This window comes from Sphaeramia orbicularis, chromosome 4, assembly GCF_902148855.1.
Source record: "Sphaeramia orbicularis chromosome 4, fSphaOr1.1, whole genome shotgun sequence".
NCBI lineage: Eukaryota > Metazoa > Chordata > Actinopteri > Kurtiformes > Apogonidae > Sphaeramia > Sphaeramia orbicularis.
The window spans coordinates 49,924,849-49,939,501 of record NC_043960.1 but is presented as its reverse complement, the minus strand read 5'-3'; the positions used below and the strand labels follow the sequence as shown (position 1 = coordinate 49,939,501).

General features: G+C 39.0%; 1 protein-coding gene across 1 annotated transcript in view; it reads right to left on the bottom strand.

Annotated features, from left to right (window-relative positions):
- Positions 1-14,653, bottom strand: part of arhgef18b (rho/rac guanine nucleotide exchange factor (GEF) 18b) — a 138,812-nt gene that overhangs the window by 52,049 nt on the left and 72,110 nt on the right. Inside the window, 7 exon segments of the mRNA XM_030132070.1 lie at positions 720-835; positions 1,224-1,364; positions 2,488-2,673; positions 3,123-3,196; positions 3,405-3,583; positions 3,732-3,808; positions 6,439-6,693. Of these exon segments, the coding sequence (XP_029987930.1) occupies positions 720-835; positions 1,224-1,364; positions 2,488-2,673; positions 3,123-3,196; positions 3,405-3,583; positions 3,732-3,808; positions 6,439-6,693 (1,028 nt within the window).

Here is a 14,653-nt window from a genome sequence, read left to right as displayed (position 1 = left end):
ACAAACGCATGTTGACCTAGTTCACTTATGATTATAAATACTAAGGCCCAATTCACCCATTGGCCCTCCCCCTTACCCCTACCCCTCCATTTTGCGGGTTCATGTGAAGGGGTGGGGGTGTCCCAATTCTCGATGAGTCAGAGGGGAAGGACTAAGGAGCAGGGGTGTTTGGCCCTCGAAACGGAGATTTTCTGGACCACACTACAAACAAAGGGGTATGAGAATGGGGATTGGGCTGAACACTAAGGTTTTCTTTGTGTACTAACATTTTAACCAGCTACTGCACCTGAGACTTGAACACACATAGCTGTTCTACACCCTAAAATCGACAAGATACATTTAACTCTTATTTTCAAACTCAGTGGCATATGGTTATAAATCTGTGTGTTTAGTCTTGATATGTGAAATGTGGAGCACTGGAAAGAAGTCATGTTTAAAGATGTAAAGGTTTGACCACAAAAGCAAACATCACAGGCAGAGAAATTGCTGTTGATGCTTTGTTCATTTCATCACCAATATGCAACAGGATTTGCTGGAAGGCTGAGAATTTATACTGATTTCTAAACCAATGACTCATGCATTTATGAGCAAAACATCCTGACAAACAGAGAAAACAGAGTTAAATCAGGACATGGAAAAATCACCAATTATTCAGTCCTGTTATCACTAATTACAATAAAAGGCCTGCTCATGTCAGTGTGTGTGTGTTTAGCTCCTACCGTTTGCTCAAGGGTGTTGCTGCCACAAAGGTCCTTAAGTTGAGGGTCAGAACTGGCTCTCTGGCTCCTGTCTCTGTTTCTAGTTTCACCAGAAAAACTCTTCTTCATACTGCCGTCTGGCACAGTCATACCAACAGACACACACACAGCGTGACACACAAACAATTAAAACCATCAGGAATACATGAAACAATAAAAATCACTTACAATACATACATAAAACAAACACATAAATCTACAGACATAGCTGTGGTACGTCGTAAGTTTTCTAGGGATGGTCTAGTTGTTTACTGACCCCCCCCCCCCCCACACACACACACACACACACACACACACATACACCAAGTTCAACACATAAAACAATACAAGGGATCAACACAGTTTCTCAAACTTGTCCAATTTATTAATGATTCAATAGAGACCACTGAAAACGCAACTGCAAAATCAATCAGCGGTCTAAAAGGCGGTCTATTCAAGGCATAGAGGTTTCTGTTGTGAACTCACTCTTCTTGAGGATGGCGGGGCTTCTGTCATAGCCCCCAAAGGTGCCCGCTCGTCTGGGCAGGACTCCAGAGCCACTGCCTTCCTCCAGCCGTGGAGCCTCATCCCTCACTCCAGACTGCAGAAGATTCTGGAGGTTCTCCACTGATGATCAAGACACACCAAGTTAAAATTCAGCAGCAGAGGAGCAACAGATTCAACAGAATGACAGTACACAGGTAGACATGAAAAAATGGCTACACATAACAAACACATAAACTTGATGTTTTCAAAACCTTTTTCAGATTATTGCGAACCAATTTTAAGTCAGATGTTTAGACAAATCTTTTTTTTTTTTTGTAATTAAAGCACTGTAGGTACATCTAAATGTAAGTAGTGAGTATATGATCATGTGTAAAGGTGGTATTGTCAGAAAAGTATTATTAGATTGAATCACATTTATCTACATCCTGTTAAGAACATATTAAGACAATACAAGGTTCAATGGTGAGTTGAAGGATTTCTAACATCAGAAATTTCACAATTAAAACATAAATTAACCCATAAAGACCCAGTGCTACTTTTGAGGCAGCTCCCAAATTTAACCTCTCTCTATTTAACCTTTTTTAAATGATTTACTAGCATTTATTATAATATTATCCTCTGTATTTTGAATTTTCAGTGAAAATCAGGTATTTTCCTATATTTAATTTACTGATCATGGGTCTTTGAGGGTTATCAGATGTTTAAATAAACTTAGGTGAAAATGTATGTGCCAAGTAAGAGCTCAAATAGGAGTTCATAAACTCAATCTTAAGAAATTATTGAATTTAAAGGTTCAGTGACGAACCAGTGTGTCCTCATCCTAACTCTGACCTTGACCTGTGGTGACTAAAATTACAAAAGTCCCTTCTTAAAGCCAGTATTTGTCCATTCTGGGCTTTTTTGTTGAGAGTATTTTAACTCTGGTTCACAATCAAACATAGTAGGTGATGATAATGCATCTAAATGTCCTTTATAAAACACAAAAGAGGAAGTCTGTTCTGAACTATGCAACAAAACAGACTTGAAAGGAAACTTGCTCCCTCTGTAGATACAGTATTACCAGCCTGTTCAAACAGTAATAAAAATGCAACAATTCATACTTCCAGATGATTATACGCTAATGAAAATATAATTAGGAACGTTATACTTCACATAATCTGTCATTAGATCCATCTAAACCCCCAAAAAATGACCAACTGTGGACTTTTACAGTTCTTAAGCCGTGTGTTTTGCAGTGTCCTACCCTCAGTGATAGCTCCTTTGAGGAGAGCCTCCCCCTGCTGGAGGTCTGAGGCATCACCCCGGAGCAGAAGTCTGGATCGTGAAGCTGTGTCTTCCAGACCTGCTACAGACTCTGTCATGTCTGCGAACAGCTGCAGCTTCTCAGTGAGGGCCTGCACAATCACAGCATCCTTCTGACTCAATCGTTCTGTAATGACAAACCCAAAAAAGGACAACATTTCACCTAATGCCTGAAAACTAATCAGGAGTCTGGGCATTACACAAGCCACGACTGCATGTCCACAGCATTTCTTTATTAATTTATTAAAATATGTAACATTCTGTCTCCTCATTTTTTAAACAGTAGTTACAAAGTGGGTCCTCAGACAGCAGTATGTGAGGTAGTAGCAGTAGTAGTAGTTTATTTGGTCGTTAATTACTTTAAAAAACAAAAACAACATATCTATTGTTCCATATACAATGCGACTGAAAGGGTTTAGGCTGAAGTAAAGGCTTATTTTGGTGACGTATAGGTTAAAAACAGCAGCAAATGTTAATGTGATACATGAGCACCTCCTAGTGGCTTTGTATAGGTAACCCTCCTTGTGTATTGATGTAAGCCTGTGACCATTTAACTGTTTTTTATCCTTCAATTACCTTGAAATTCTTTGAACCTGGAAGCTCGTGCTTCTTCCTCCTCACTAAATAGCCTCTCTTCTGTATGTGGACAGCTATTATGGGAGACAATGGAAATTAGTGCATGTAGGAAGTTAAACTTAACTAAGCAGTTCCTTTGTTCTTTTTTAAACTTTCAAGTGTTTTAAATATCCAATATACAGCATTCAATATCCTTGGCCAAGTATTTGGAGTGATTCCAAGTATAGACTTGTCCAATTACCAATATAACCACATAAAGTATGACGAGTGAACTGCAGTTACCTTTCAACAGCTTGTCGGATGTGTGTCATCCAAGTGTTTCGTTCCTCCTTGGAGGTGGTGTGGATCTCATACATCTCTGGCTCGTTGGAGGAAGCACAGATTAAAAACATTGCTTTCTCTTCATGAGCCACCTCCCTGACAATCAGCTTCTGGAGGGAGATCACTGATGGCTTGTTATCCTGTGAAAAAGATACATGATAAATACCAATAAACTACATTTTAAAAGCTTTAAGACCAAATACTTTTACTTCTTAAGGTTCTTTTGATAGGTAAGGGGTTGTAATAAACATATTAATAATGTGATATTGGTGGAAATAATTTACTGACCACAGTAGCAAAAACATATCGCTGGTCCTTTTCTTGTAGTAAGAGCAAGACATCAGACAGGAGAACTGCAAGGATATCTGAAAACAAAAATGTGCTTTTGTTTTACTCTGTTTTTTTTTTCTTTTTTAAATCATCTATGGTCTTTGTAATTTGTGTACTGGGGTATAATTTTACAATGTATGAGATGAACATTACTGAGACCCACAAGGCCATTCAATGATCCTGTAAACCAAACTAAAACTGGACATCCAATGAGTAATTATTTCAATATCCATTTATAAATCATCTGGCACATGTTTTGAATGTAAAAATTCACTCCAGAGCCTTGAAACATATGACACTGGTATGTGCACATTTTTCCAAGATGAGTTTACAGTGACTTGAAACAGTATGTGAACCCTTTAAAATGTTCTAGTCTTCTGCATGAATTGGTCAAAAAATATGATCTGATATTGATCTAAATCACCCGTACAGACAAACACAATGTGCTTAATTTAATACCACAAAAACAACTAGAATATTTAATGTCCCACAGTACTGCTGGAAAAAGTAAGTGAACCCTTCAGTTTGATAAATGGTTGAACCTCCTGGTAGCTGCTGATCCCACCTGCAGACATTTCAGACCATTCTTCATCACAGAACTACATTTTCTCCAAAGAATTCGACCTTAGGTTTATTAGTCCACAAAACATGTTTCGTTTGTGGAGTATTAAGGTGCTCTTTGGAAAACTTCAAGCAGATGATTTTTTTTTGTAAAGCAGTATCTTCCTCCATAGAGTCATGCTCTGGACATGAGTCTATTATAGGTCAGAGATGTTAACTTGTTCCAATGATTCCTTCAAGCCTTTAGCAGTTACTCTATGACTAACTGTGAACTGGTGAATCCTTAACACTTTCAGTGCCATGGGCCGATTAAATCGGCTTTACGAAAACAACCTGTAAAGTGCCACGGGCCGATCAGATCGGCTTTGGAGAACACGCCATATTTGTGTACAAACAAACCATCCACCCCCATTTCTTTCTCACATTTCGATGACGTTCTTTCTGTGTCCCCCTTTTGAGACCAAGCAGACGGGAATTTGAGGTCACGCGACCGAATAATATTTTTATATCTTTTTAATGTTTCTTATTCTCCGGTGTTTCATCAGAGGGAGCCCACCATGCCGGGGGGCGGCTGTGGACTCCAGGGGCTGTGGCACCTTCTCTCACTGGGGTCCGCTCCTTTCTGGTGGGTGGGGGTCCCAGTTGGCCCTCTCCCACTAGTTGGGATGCGGGGCTGTGTTGCTGGTGCCTGGTCGCCGGCTGCATCCTGGTGCGGATGGCTCCCTGAGACAGCGCCTCCTAAATTGATGTTTTACTTTTACTTGTACATTTTTGTTCTGGTCTACCCGTGCTCAGTCAGTCTTCTTAATTATGTGTGAGCTTGTGGGTTTGCATGTATGTGTGTGTGTGTGTGTGTGTGTGCGGGTGAGTGGGTGGGTGTGGGGCGGTACTGATTTTTAAACTGATATGTAAAGCATTTTGTGCTACAGTTTTTAATGTATGAAAAGTGCTATATAAATAAAGATTATTATTATTATTATTATCATTATGAATTATGCAAATTACGATCAATAATGAATCGGCTGTGTCTGGTGCGTTTTGAATCTAATTAGCAATCGGTCGGATGTTACCGAGCGGTTTCCTGCAGGATTCTTCAAATATTATAAAAACGACGCGAAATACTGAAAAACGGCCAAATTCTGTGGCACTTTTAAGGCTTATTAGCCCCTTAACTGTCTGGCACTTAAAGAGTTAAAGTCTTTGACGTGACTTTGTAACCGCTTCCAGTCACATGCAAATCAACAATTCTTGACTGAAGGCCTTCTGAGGCATGGTTCACATAAGCAGATGCTTTTTGTGAATAGCAAACTCAAGAGGTTTGAGTGCATTTTTGGCAGTGTACATGATAATTTTCACTGTTGTGTAATAAGGGGACATGGTTCTCATGTCAATTATTTCCTCTATGTTTAGTGTGCAAACACTTACTGTTATTTTCATTCAGAAAGGGAACTTGGTTCTCATGTCAACTTCATTTAATGTTGTTTAAGTACTGATGCATAGAAAAGGTGACTATGATTACTATGTTGATTTAACATTGTTTAAGTTGAATTCATTTAACTATTATACTGTGAAAATAAGTCAGAGCCGATTCCAACTGTATAAGAGCATATGCAAAAGACTGTCCCAGAACTCAGGAATCACAGCATTGTTCATTGTGTCATCTCAGGAGGAGAAGGAATACAATAAATCTTAAGTCAATCTAGAGAAGTCTCAGCCTCTTCATAACACAACACAAAGTGAACCGGTTACAAATCAAATCAAATCAAATCATGGATCAGTAACCAGGTTTGCAAATTCCTGACTCTGACTATCTCTTTTTGGAGTTATTAGCCAAAGGGTTCACTTACTATTTCCAGCAGTACTGTGAGTGTTTAATAGGTGTGTTCTATAAAGACATGAAATAGAGTATTATACTTTTTTGTGTGGTATTAGATTACGCACATTCTGTTAGTCTGTACTGGTGACTTTGATGTAGATCAGATAATATTTTAGGACCAATTCATGTAGAAAACTAGGAAATTTTCAAAGGGTTCACATACTTTTTCTTGCCACTGTACATAGACCAGTGTCCAGATCCACTCCAGGTCTCTTTGTACAGTCGTACCTTTGAGCCTGCCAGATGCAGCTTTCCAGTTGACTGTGCCCTCACGTAGCAGCCGCCTTCGGCCCTGAGCAAGGTCCTCTCTGCGAAACACTCTGCCATCTTTGATTTTCCCCTGTGCCTTTGGCTCCATCTTGTTGTGTATGTCTCTGAGACGGGAGGTTTTCTCATGGAGATTAACCAGTGTGTCCACCTGACCAATGGTGCCTTTAATAAGACTCAATGCCTTGGTCAGCTCCTCATGCTCCTCTGTACTGGCTGCATATAGACGGTGGAAAGACACAAACACAAATAAAAGGAGTAATACCTCTCTTCATATATGAACTGTGTTGGACAGTGATTAATAGTGATCTTATTTCTATTTCTTGAACGGCAATACTTTTAAGGAATTGACTGAACTGCTTTAATTATGTCAAGCAATGAAGAATGCCTGCCTCGTTTGAATGCAAATTTCAGTACCTATAATGTAGAGAACATCAGCCACAGCAAATACAGTATACATTATTAATAAACTTACACCCTTTCCTTCTCATTTAAATTAGATTATATTGAAAGGTAATTGTGGAATTTTTCCTTGTGACACCAAAAATCTATTGCACACTGAAGCTTTAAAAATATTATGTTAATGTTATGTTAAAGATCTAATGTTATAAATCTTGAAGTTAATAAAATTGGTAAGGAAAAGGTATTACTATTGGTACTGGAGTTAATAAAAAATAAAAAAAATAAAAAAATAGAGTAGGCTTAAATTAAGCAAGTCACCAGGATCTGATGGTTACACAAAAGAGTGGTATAAGGAATTTAAAAATGAACTAATATCTATCTATAACGACAAAATGGAGTGTGGATCTTTTAGGCCAATATCTGTTCTTAATGTAGATTATAAACTCTTTACCTCTATCATGGCCAAACGATTGGAAGAGTTTCTACCAACATTGATACACAATGATCAAACAGGTTTTATACACCAACACAACTGTAGACACAAGACAATATATGAAAGACACTACATATTAAGGATCATATACAAAATATAAAATTAAAGCAATTGTAACAAGCGTAGATGCTGAAAAGGTCTTCGATTCAGTCAACTGGAATTTTCTTTACAGAGTTTTACATAGATTCGGCTTCCATGATACAATTATTAAAACCATACAGGCATTATATGACAACCCTACTGCTAGGATTAGGCTCAACAGATATTTATCCAAGAGCTTTAGCCTGGAGAAGGACTCTAGACAAGGCTGCGCATGGTCACCACTACTCTTTGCATTATATTTGGAGCCACTAGCTCAGTATATCAGACAAAACAAAAACATCAAGGGAATTTACATTTATGCATTTGGCAGACGCTTTTTTCCAAAGCAACTTACAGGGGAAAACCAATCAAATCACTCAATCAATCAAATTTTATTTATATAGCACCAGATCACAACAAAAAGTTATCTCATGACACTTTATATATAGAGTTGGTCAAAACCAGACTCTATGCCAATTTACAGAAACCCAACAAATTTAAGATAATTACTATCAAAGGGACGGAATATAATTGGCCTGCTATGCAGATGACATCTTGGTCTACCTTGGGGATCCAACATACTCTCTACCCAAACTGATGCAATCATCTGAACAGTATGGCCAATTACTGGGGTAAAAACTTAATACACGTAAAACCCAGTTAGTTTCATATAATTATAGCCCACCAGGAGAAATCAAAAGTAGTTACCTCCTAGCATGACAAACACAGCCTTTTAAACATTTAGGCATCAACCTACCTAAAGATCTTACAAAATTATCAGAACATAACTATCTACCCATAAATAAAATAATAAAGGATGACATAGCAAGATGGAACTTAATTCCTTTCTTCAGCCTTAGTTCAAGAATTGACTCTATCAAAATAAATATAATGCCAAGAATTTTATGCCCATTTCAAACCCTACCAATAGAGGTTAACAAAAACCAATTTAACAAGTGGGACAAAATGCTATCCAGGTATTTATAGCAAGGTAAAAGACCAAGGGTTCGCCTCAAAACTCTACAGTTGGCTAAACAAAAGGGAGGACGGGGCCTACCTTATCTTAGATATTATTTTGCAGCGCAGATGAGAGCAGTGATATGCTGGTGCAATCCGTCATATACTGCTTAATGGAAAAACATTGAGAAAAAAATGCCCTCCATCCCCATGCAGGTAATCTCAGCTGATAGCCACCTCAAACTCACATAAATAACACTGATGATGATGAGTGAAGATGGTGATTCTCCCTAAATTCCTCTATTTGTTTCAACACATTCCAATTTTTATCAGAAAATCCTTTTTTTCAGCAGCTAGACCAGACAATATCATTTTTGTGGTTGAATAAACCACCCCGTATTAACAGAGCTGTTTTACAGCTTCCCAAAAAGTTGGGCGGTCTTGCCCTACCCAATCTTATCCAATATTATTGGGCATGCAACATTAATAAACTTAGTTATTGGCTAGACAGAGGAGTTGATGCAGGTCCTTCATGGGCCCAGATAGAACAACGGTCGTCAAAGCTTTCCTTATAGTCCCTATTTACAGTGCGCTTCCCACTTAAGATTCATAATGTCTCACAGAACCCCACTGTCACCAATTCCCTGAAAATTTGGTTAAAATTCTGTAAATGTTATTCATTCATTCATTTTCTGAACCCGCTTTATCCTCACTAGAGTCACAGGAGCCTATCCCAGCTACATAGGGGTGAAGGCGGGGTACACCCTGGACAAGTCGCCAGTTCATCGCAGGGCTGACCTATAGAGACAAACAATCACTCTCACATTCACACCTATGGGCAATTTAGATTAACCAATTAACCTATCAGTGCATGTCTTTGGATGGTGGGAGGAAGCCAGAGTACCCAGAGAGAACCCACACAGACACGGGGAGAACATGCAAACTCCACACACCGTAAACATTATGGTTTGAATGAACCCTCAACATTAGCCCTAATTGTAAAAAAAATATATATGGCGAAGTAAAGGCCTGCTACATGTCTAGGACCTCAACAAAGAAAGCACTTTTGCTGACTTTACAGAGCTGGCACCTAGGCTGTAATTACCTCATTCTCCTTTTTACCGTTTTCTTCAAGCCAGGCATTTTGTTCAAACCACTTACCCTCATTTTCCCAACCACCTGCCTGAGTCTCTGATTGACTCCTTGCTCATCCTCAACCCTGCCCAAAAACGCTCCATCTCTGTGATTTACAAGTCCATTGATTCCCTTAACCTTAATGTAACGACTCGCCTGACACAGACCTGGGAGGAGGAGATAAGAGTACCAATGTCAGATAACTAATGGGGCCAGATTTCTAAGTTAGCTCCCTTGTCCTCCATGTGTGCGAGGCACAGCTTATTATGATGTAAAATTCTGTTCAGGGTCCACCACACAAATGTTCGACTGGCGAAGATCTACCCAGACACCAATGATAGTTGTAATAGTAGTCAACTGCTAACCACACGCACATGCTCTGGTCCTGTCTGAACCTGTTGGGCTTTTGGTGCCAAATTTTTGACACCCTTGCAACAGTACTTGATATGGACCTTAGTCCTGAGGAATACATGGCCCTGATTGGTTCTCCTCCACTTATAACACCCATTCTCCCTGCAACAAAGCACCAGGTATTAGTCTTCATGACTCTACTGGCCAGACGCCTTATTCTGCTTAAGTGGAAACATTCTCTCCCCCCTTCACACAATAGCTGGCTTAGAGAAGTCTTAACTCATATCAAACTTGAGAAGGTTATGTTGTCTACTGCAAGTTCGAGTAATGTCTTCAACAAAACCTGGCAGCCCTTCTTAGAGTATTTCGATAGAACTACTATTCACCCAGAGAGTGACTAGATGCCAGTGGCGGCTGCTTTTCTTTCAGAGAGGGGAAGCTCATTGTCGGCTTACATCAAAAAAATTGTCAAGTTATTTAAAAATAAATTCGGCCTTCCATTCCTTTTTAAGAAAATTGTCAATGACCTTATCGTACCAAGTAGGCGTCTTTTCCAGGGACTTCATAGCTAGTTCACTCCGACCTATAGCCAACGGTATGACTGATTTAACTATCGACAAAACGATATTAAACTCGAACAAGAAATTATTAAATTACGTAACTGAAACAAGAAAACATTGAAATTATGCTAAATTGAAACAAGGAAGTACAATGAGTGTGTTTTATTTACAGTGCAGGAAATGAACAAGTAATTTCGTAGTGGTTTCTCTCTCGATTTCACAAGCAGAATGCGCAACGGTATTGAACTGAACTCTGTCAAGTGAAGGAGCATATCTCAAAATAGCTGTCAATCAAACGGGATTCAGCCTTTCGACTGATCCTCCAATCAGCACGTGGAAGCACAGCGTCCAGGCCAGCAGAGGTCCACCCACAGCTCCATTCACCCCCAGAGACGCTGAGCGTCCGGGGGCGGGACAACATTGTGGCATTTATCCAATTACCGTCCAGTTTTGAGGCAATGAAAAAAACAGTTCCATGAAGTCCCATTGAAGTGCATGGACGCTGAGCGTCTACGGGCAAATGCATTGACCATAGATCGTATGAGAAAACAGTGCAACGGGAATGTATGAGAAGTTAACATCGCGTCTGTTGATTTGTGATAAAGCTGATTCTGAAGGAACTCGTCTTTGAGATGAACGTGTTCAAACACATTTGTAGTCAATGAAATGTCAACACAACCGTACGTATTTGACCATTTAATTTTCATAATTTTAGGGGAAGCTGAGCTTCCCTTGCAGTCTTTGAGAAATCACCTCTGCTAGATGGCCCCCCCCTCCCCCTTAGTCAGTTTTATTTACTTATTTAAATCTTACCCATTTTATTGCAAATCCAGCAGTGGTCTTTTTTTGGTCCTTGTTTTTGTTTTTCCGTTTCTTCTCCTTCTGTGTTTTGTTCTGTCTTTTCTTTCGGGGTGGGTGGGAAGGGATGATGGCTTATTATGGTTCATTCAAAGAAGCCATTTGGGTTAGAGTCTCACCCTCTGCACATGACACTTTAGTTTCTGTGCCCTGCTCTTCTGTCTTTGACAGGTTTGAGCCTGTGACTGTCTTCGTTACAAAAGGCTGTTGGCCAGCTGAAGCCCTCAGGTTCTCCAAATGATGTGGTCCCTCCTTGACTATTTAAAGAGGTTATGCCAGCTATAGGGCCCTCCGTTCTGACCATTAATGACAGCAGTTTGTCCTCAGGTGTAGTCCCTGAAACTTTCAAACATGCAGTAGTGCAACCTTTGATTAAAAAACCAGGACAAGATACTGCAGTTCTTGCCAATTACAGGCCTATCTCTAAATTGCCTTTAATTTCAAAAAATCTCGAGAAAATAGTTTGCACACAACTCATGATTTTTCTGGAAAAACACAAAATTCTCGAAGTCTTCCAATCTGGTTTTAAACCCCTGCACAGCACTGAATCAGCTCTTTTAAGAGTTTTTAATGACATCTTTTTAGCTATCGACTCTGGTGACTGTGTTGTTCTTGTGCTTTTAGATCTAACTGCTGCTTTTGACACAGTGGACCATGAACTTTTAATTTCTCATTTAAAACAGTGAGTGGGTATCGGGGGTGCAGCACTGGAGTGGTTCAGGTCATACTTGGCTGATCGAACCTTCTGTGTCAGCCTTGATGACTCAGTGTCCTCCTCTGCTCACCTCTCATGTGGGTCCCACAGGGCTCAGTCTTAGGCACTCTTCTTTTCTCCCTTTCCCTGCTCCCACTTGGGTTCAAACTTAGGAAGCATGGTATTGCCTTCCACTGTTATGCAGATGACAGTCAGATCTATGTCCCTCTCAAAAAGAAGGATGAATCCACTGTAAAACCTTTACTCAGGTGTCTTGAGGACATAAAAGCCTGGATGGCTATAAATTTCTTAAAATTTAATGAGAAAAATACAGAGGTGATGGTTTTTGGTGGCACCACTGGGCCCCCCCTTGTAAATCTGGGTCCCTTGGCCCAGTTCATGAAGCCAACCATCACAAACATCCACTTTAACTACAGGGTGGGGAAGCAAAATTTACAATATTTTGAGGCAGGGATTGAAAGACAGTGTATGACCAATTAGTTTTTTGAAAGTCATGAGAATTTATTTGTCACAAGAAAATGTACATAATAGAAAATGTTTTTATTCTATGTGTCCTCCTTCTTTCTCAATAACTGCCTTCCCACGCTTCCTGAAACTTGTGCAAGTGTTCTTCAAATATTCGGGTGACAACTTCTCCCATTCTTCTTTAATAGTATCTTCCAGACTTTCTCATAATAGTTTTGCTCATAGTCATTCTCTTCTTTACATTATAAACAGTCTTTATGGACACTCCAACTATTTTTGAAATCTCCTTTGGTATGACGAGTGCATTCAGCAAATCACACACTCTTTGACGTTTGCTTTCCTGATTACTCATATGGGCAAAAGTTTCTGAAAAGGTATGGATAATAGTGTTAGGTATGATTATGACATCAATATATGTTTGGTTTCAAAACAATTGACGTAGTGCCTGCTGAGAAAAAACAACTAAATGTTCAGTGTAAATTTTGCTTCCCCACCCTGTACATTAAAGTGGATGCTGATCTCAAGTTCAACTGTCAGATCAGTTCAGTCGTTAAATCCAGTTTTTTCTAGTTGAGGCAGCGGGCCAAAACTAAACCAATTCTTTCAAGGCAGCACTTTGAAATAATCATTCATGCCTTTGTGACCACCAGACGCGATTATTGCAATGGACTTTATGTTGGGGTCAGTGGTTCCTCCATTGCCCGTCTTGAGATTGTGCAAAATGCTGCTGCGTCTTTTAACCAGCACACGTAAACACAAGCACATTTCCCCTATTTTATCCTCACACCACTGGCTGCCTATACAGTTTAGGATTAGTTTTAAAATTATTTTATTTACTTTTAAATCCCTCAATGGCCTCACCCTACCCTACCTTTCCGTGCTGCTTCAGCCTTTCAGACCACCCCGCTCTCTCAGGTCAGCTGATCAACTGCTCCTGAGTGTACCAAAAACCAAGCACAAGTTCAGGGGTGATCGTGCCTTTGCTGCAGCAGCTCCTAAACTCTGGAACGTTCTGCCTCTCCATATCAGACTGGCCTCCTCTCTGTCTGTTTTTAAATCCCTTCTTAAAACCCATCTTTTCTTCTTGGCTTTTGAAACCATGTGAGATATTTGAATGTATCATTTTTATTCAATTATTTTATTTGGTATTAGTTTATTGTTCTTATTTGCTGTTGTTTTTAAACAGTACAGCTTTTTATGTTTTAATCTATTCTTGTATTTTATTCTTTTATTTATGTTTTATCTAAATCTTCTTTATTTTTATTTACTTATTTATTTCTTATTTTTAGCATGGCTTGGGTCTGAGTTCTGTAAACAAAACTAGTTCCATGATCCTTAAATGGAACTGATTCCGAGATCCAGTGCCAAATGTGCACAGCGCCTCTACATACCACCATACCCACCACAGTCAGCACGGAGGTGAAGAGCGGCTGCTGATGTCACTCTCCGGCGCCACTTACCTTGCAAATTCATTCAATTATGGTAGCTTTTTTGCAGGGCAGACCACAAAAATGAAAAAAGCAGTGTCCTCTGATTTCTTTTTGACTGTCATAAAATTTACAACTTGAATAAGAAAATTAAAATGCAGACTGGATAATTTATTACTCAGAGTCATAAAATGCAGCCAGAATCTTAAAATGAAAACACATTTTTGCTAAAGCATTTGAATTTTTTAATTTTAGATTTCAAACTGAATTTTGGTAACTATTTGCTGAGGCCGATTTTTTTAAATTAAATCTCAAATGTCTTTTTCTTTTTCATTTTAATTAAGTTAAAGAATGAGCAGTCTTGAATAAGAAAATGAAAATGCAGATTGGATAATTTATTAATAATTTTATTTATGAGTCAAATAATGCATCCATATTTTTATAATGAAAAAGCATTTCTTCAAATGCAATTTAATTTAGATTACGGTAACTAATCGCTTCCATAGAAATGTACCCTGGAAAAATATCAAAGGAATATAAACTCAAGAGCGATATTACAACTCTCAAATGGTGTGCTTATGACTCACACCTAATAAACTAGACTGTGCTTATGATTTACACCTAATAAACTAGACTCTAGATTCAAGGAGTGGATAGCTAGGGGTATAACAGTCTTATGTAGGGTAATGAAAGATGGAAAATTGCTCAGTTTTGAAACACATAAAAGGACACT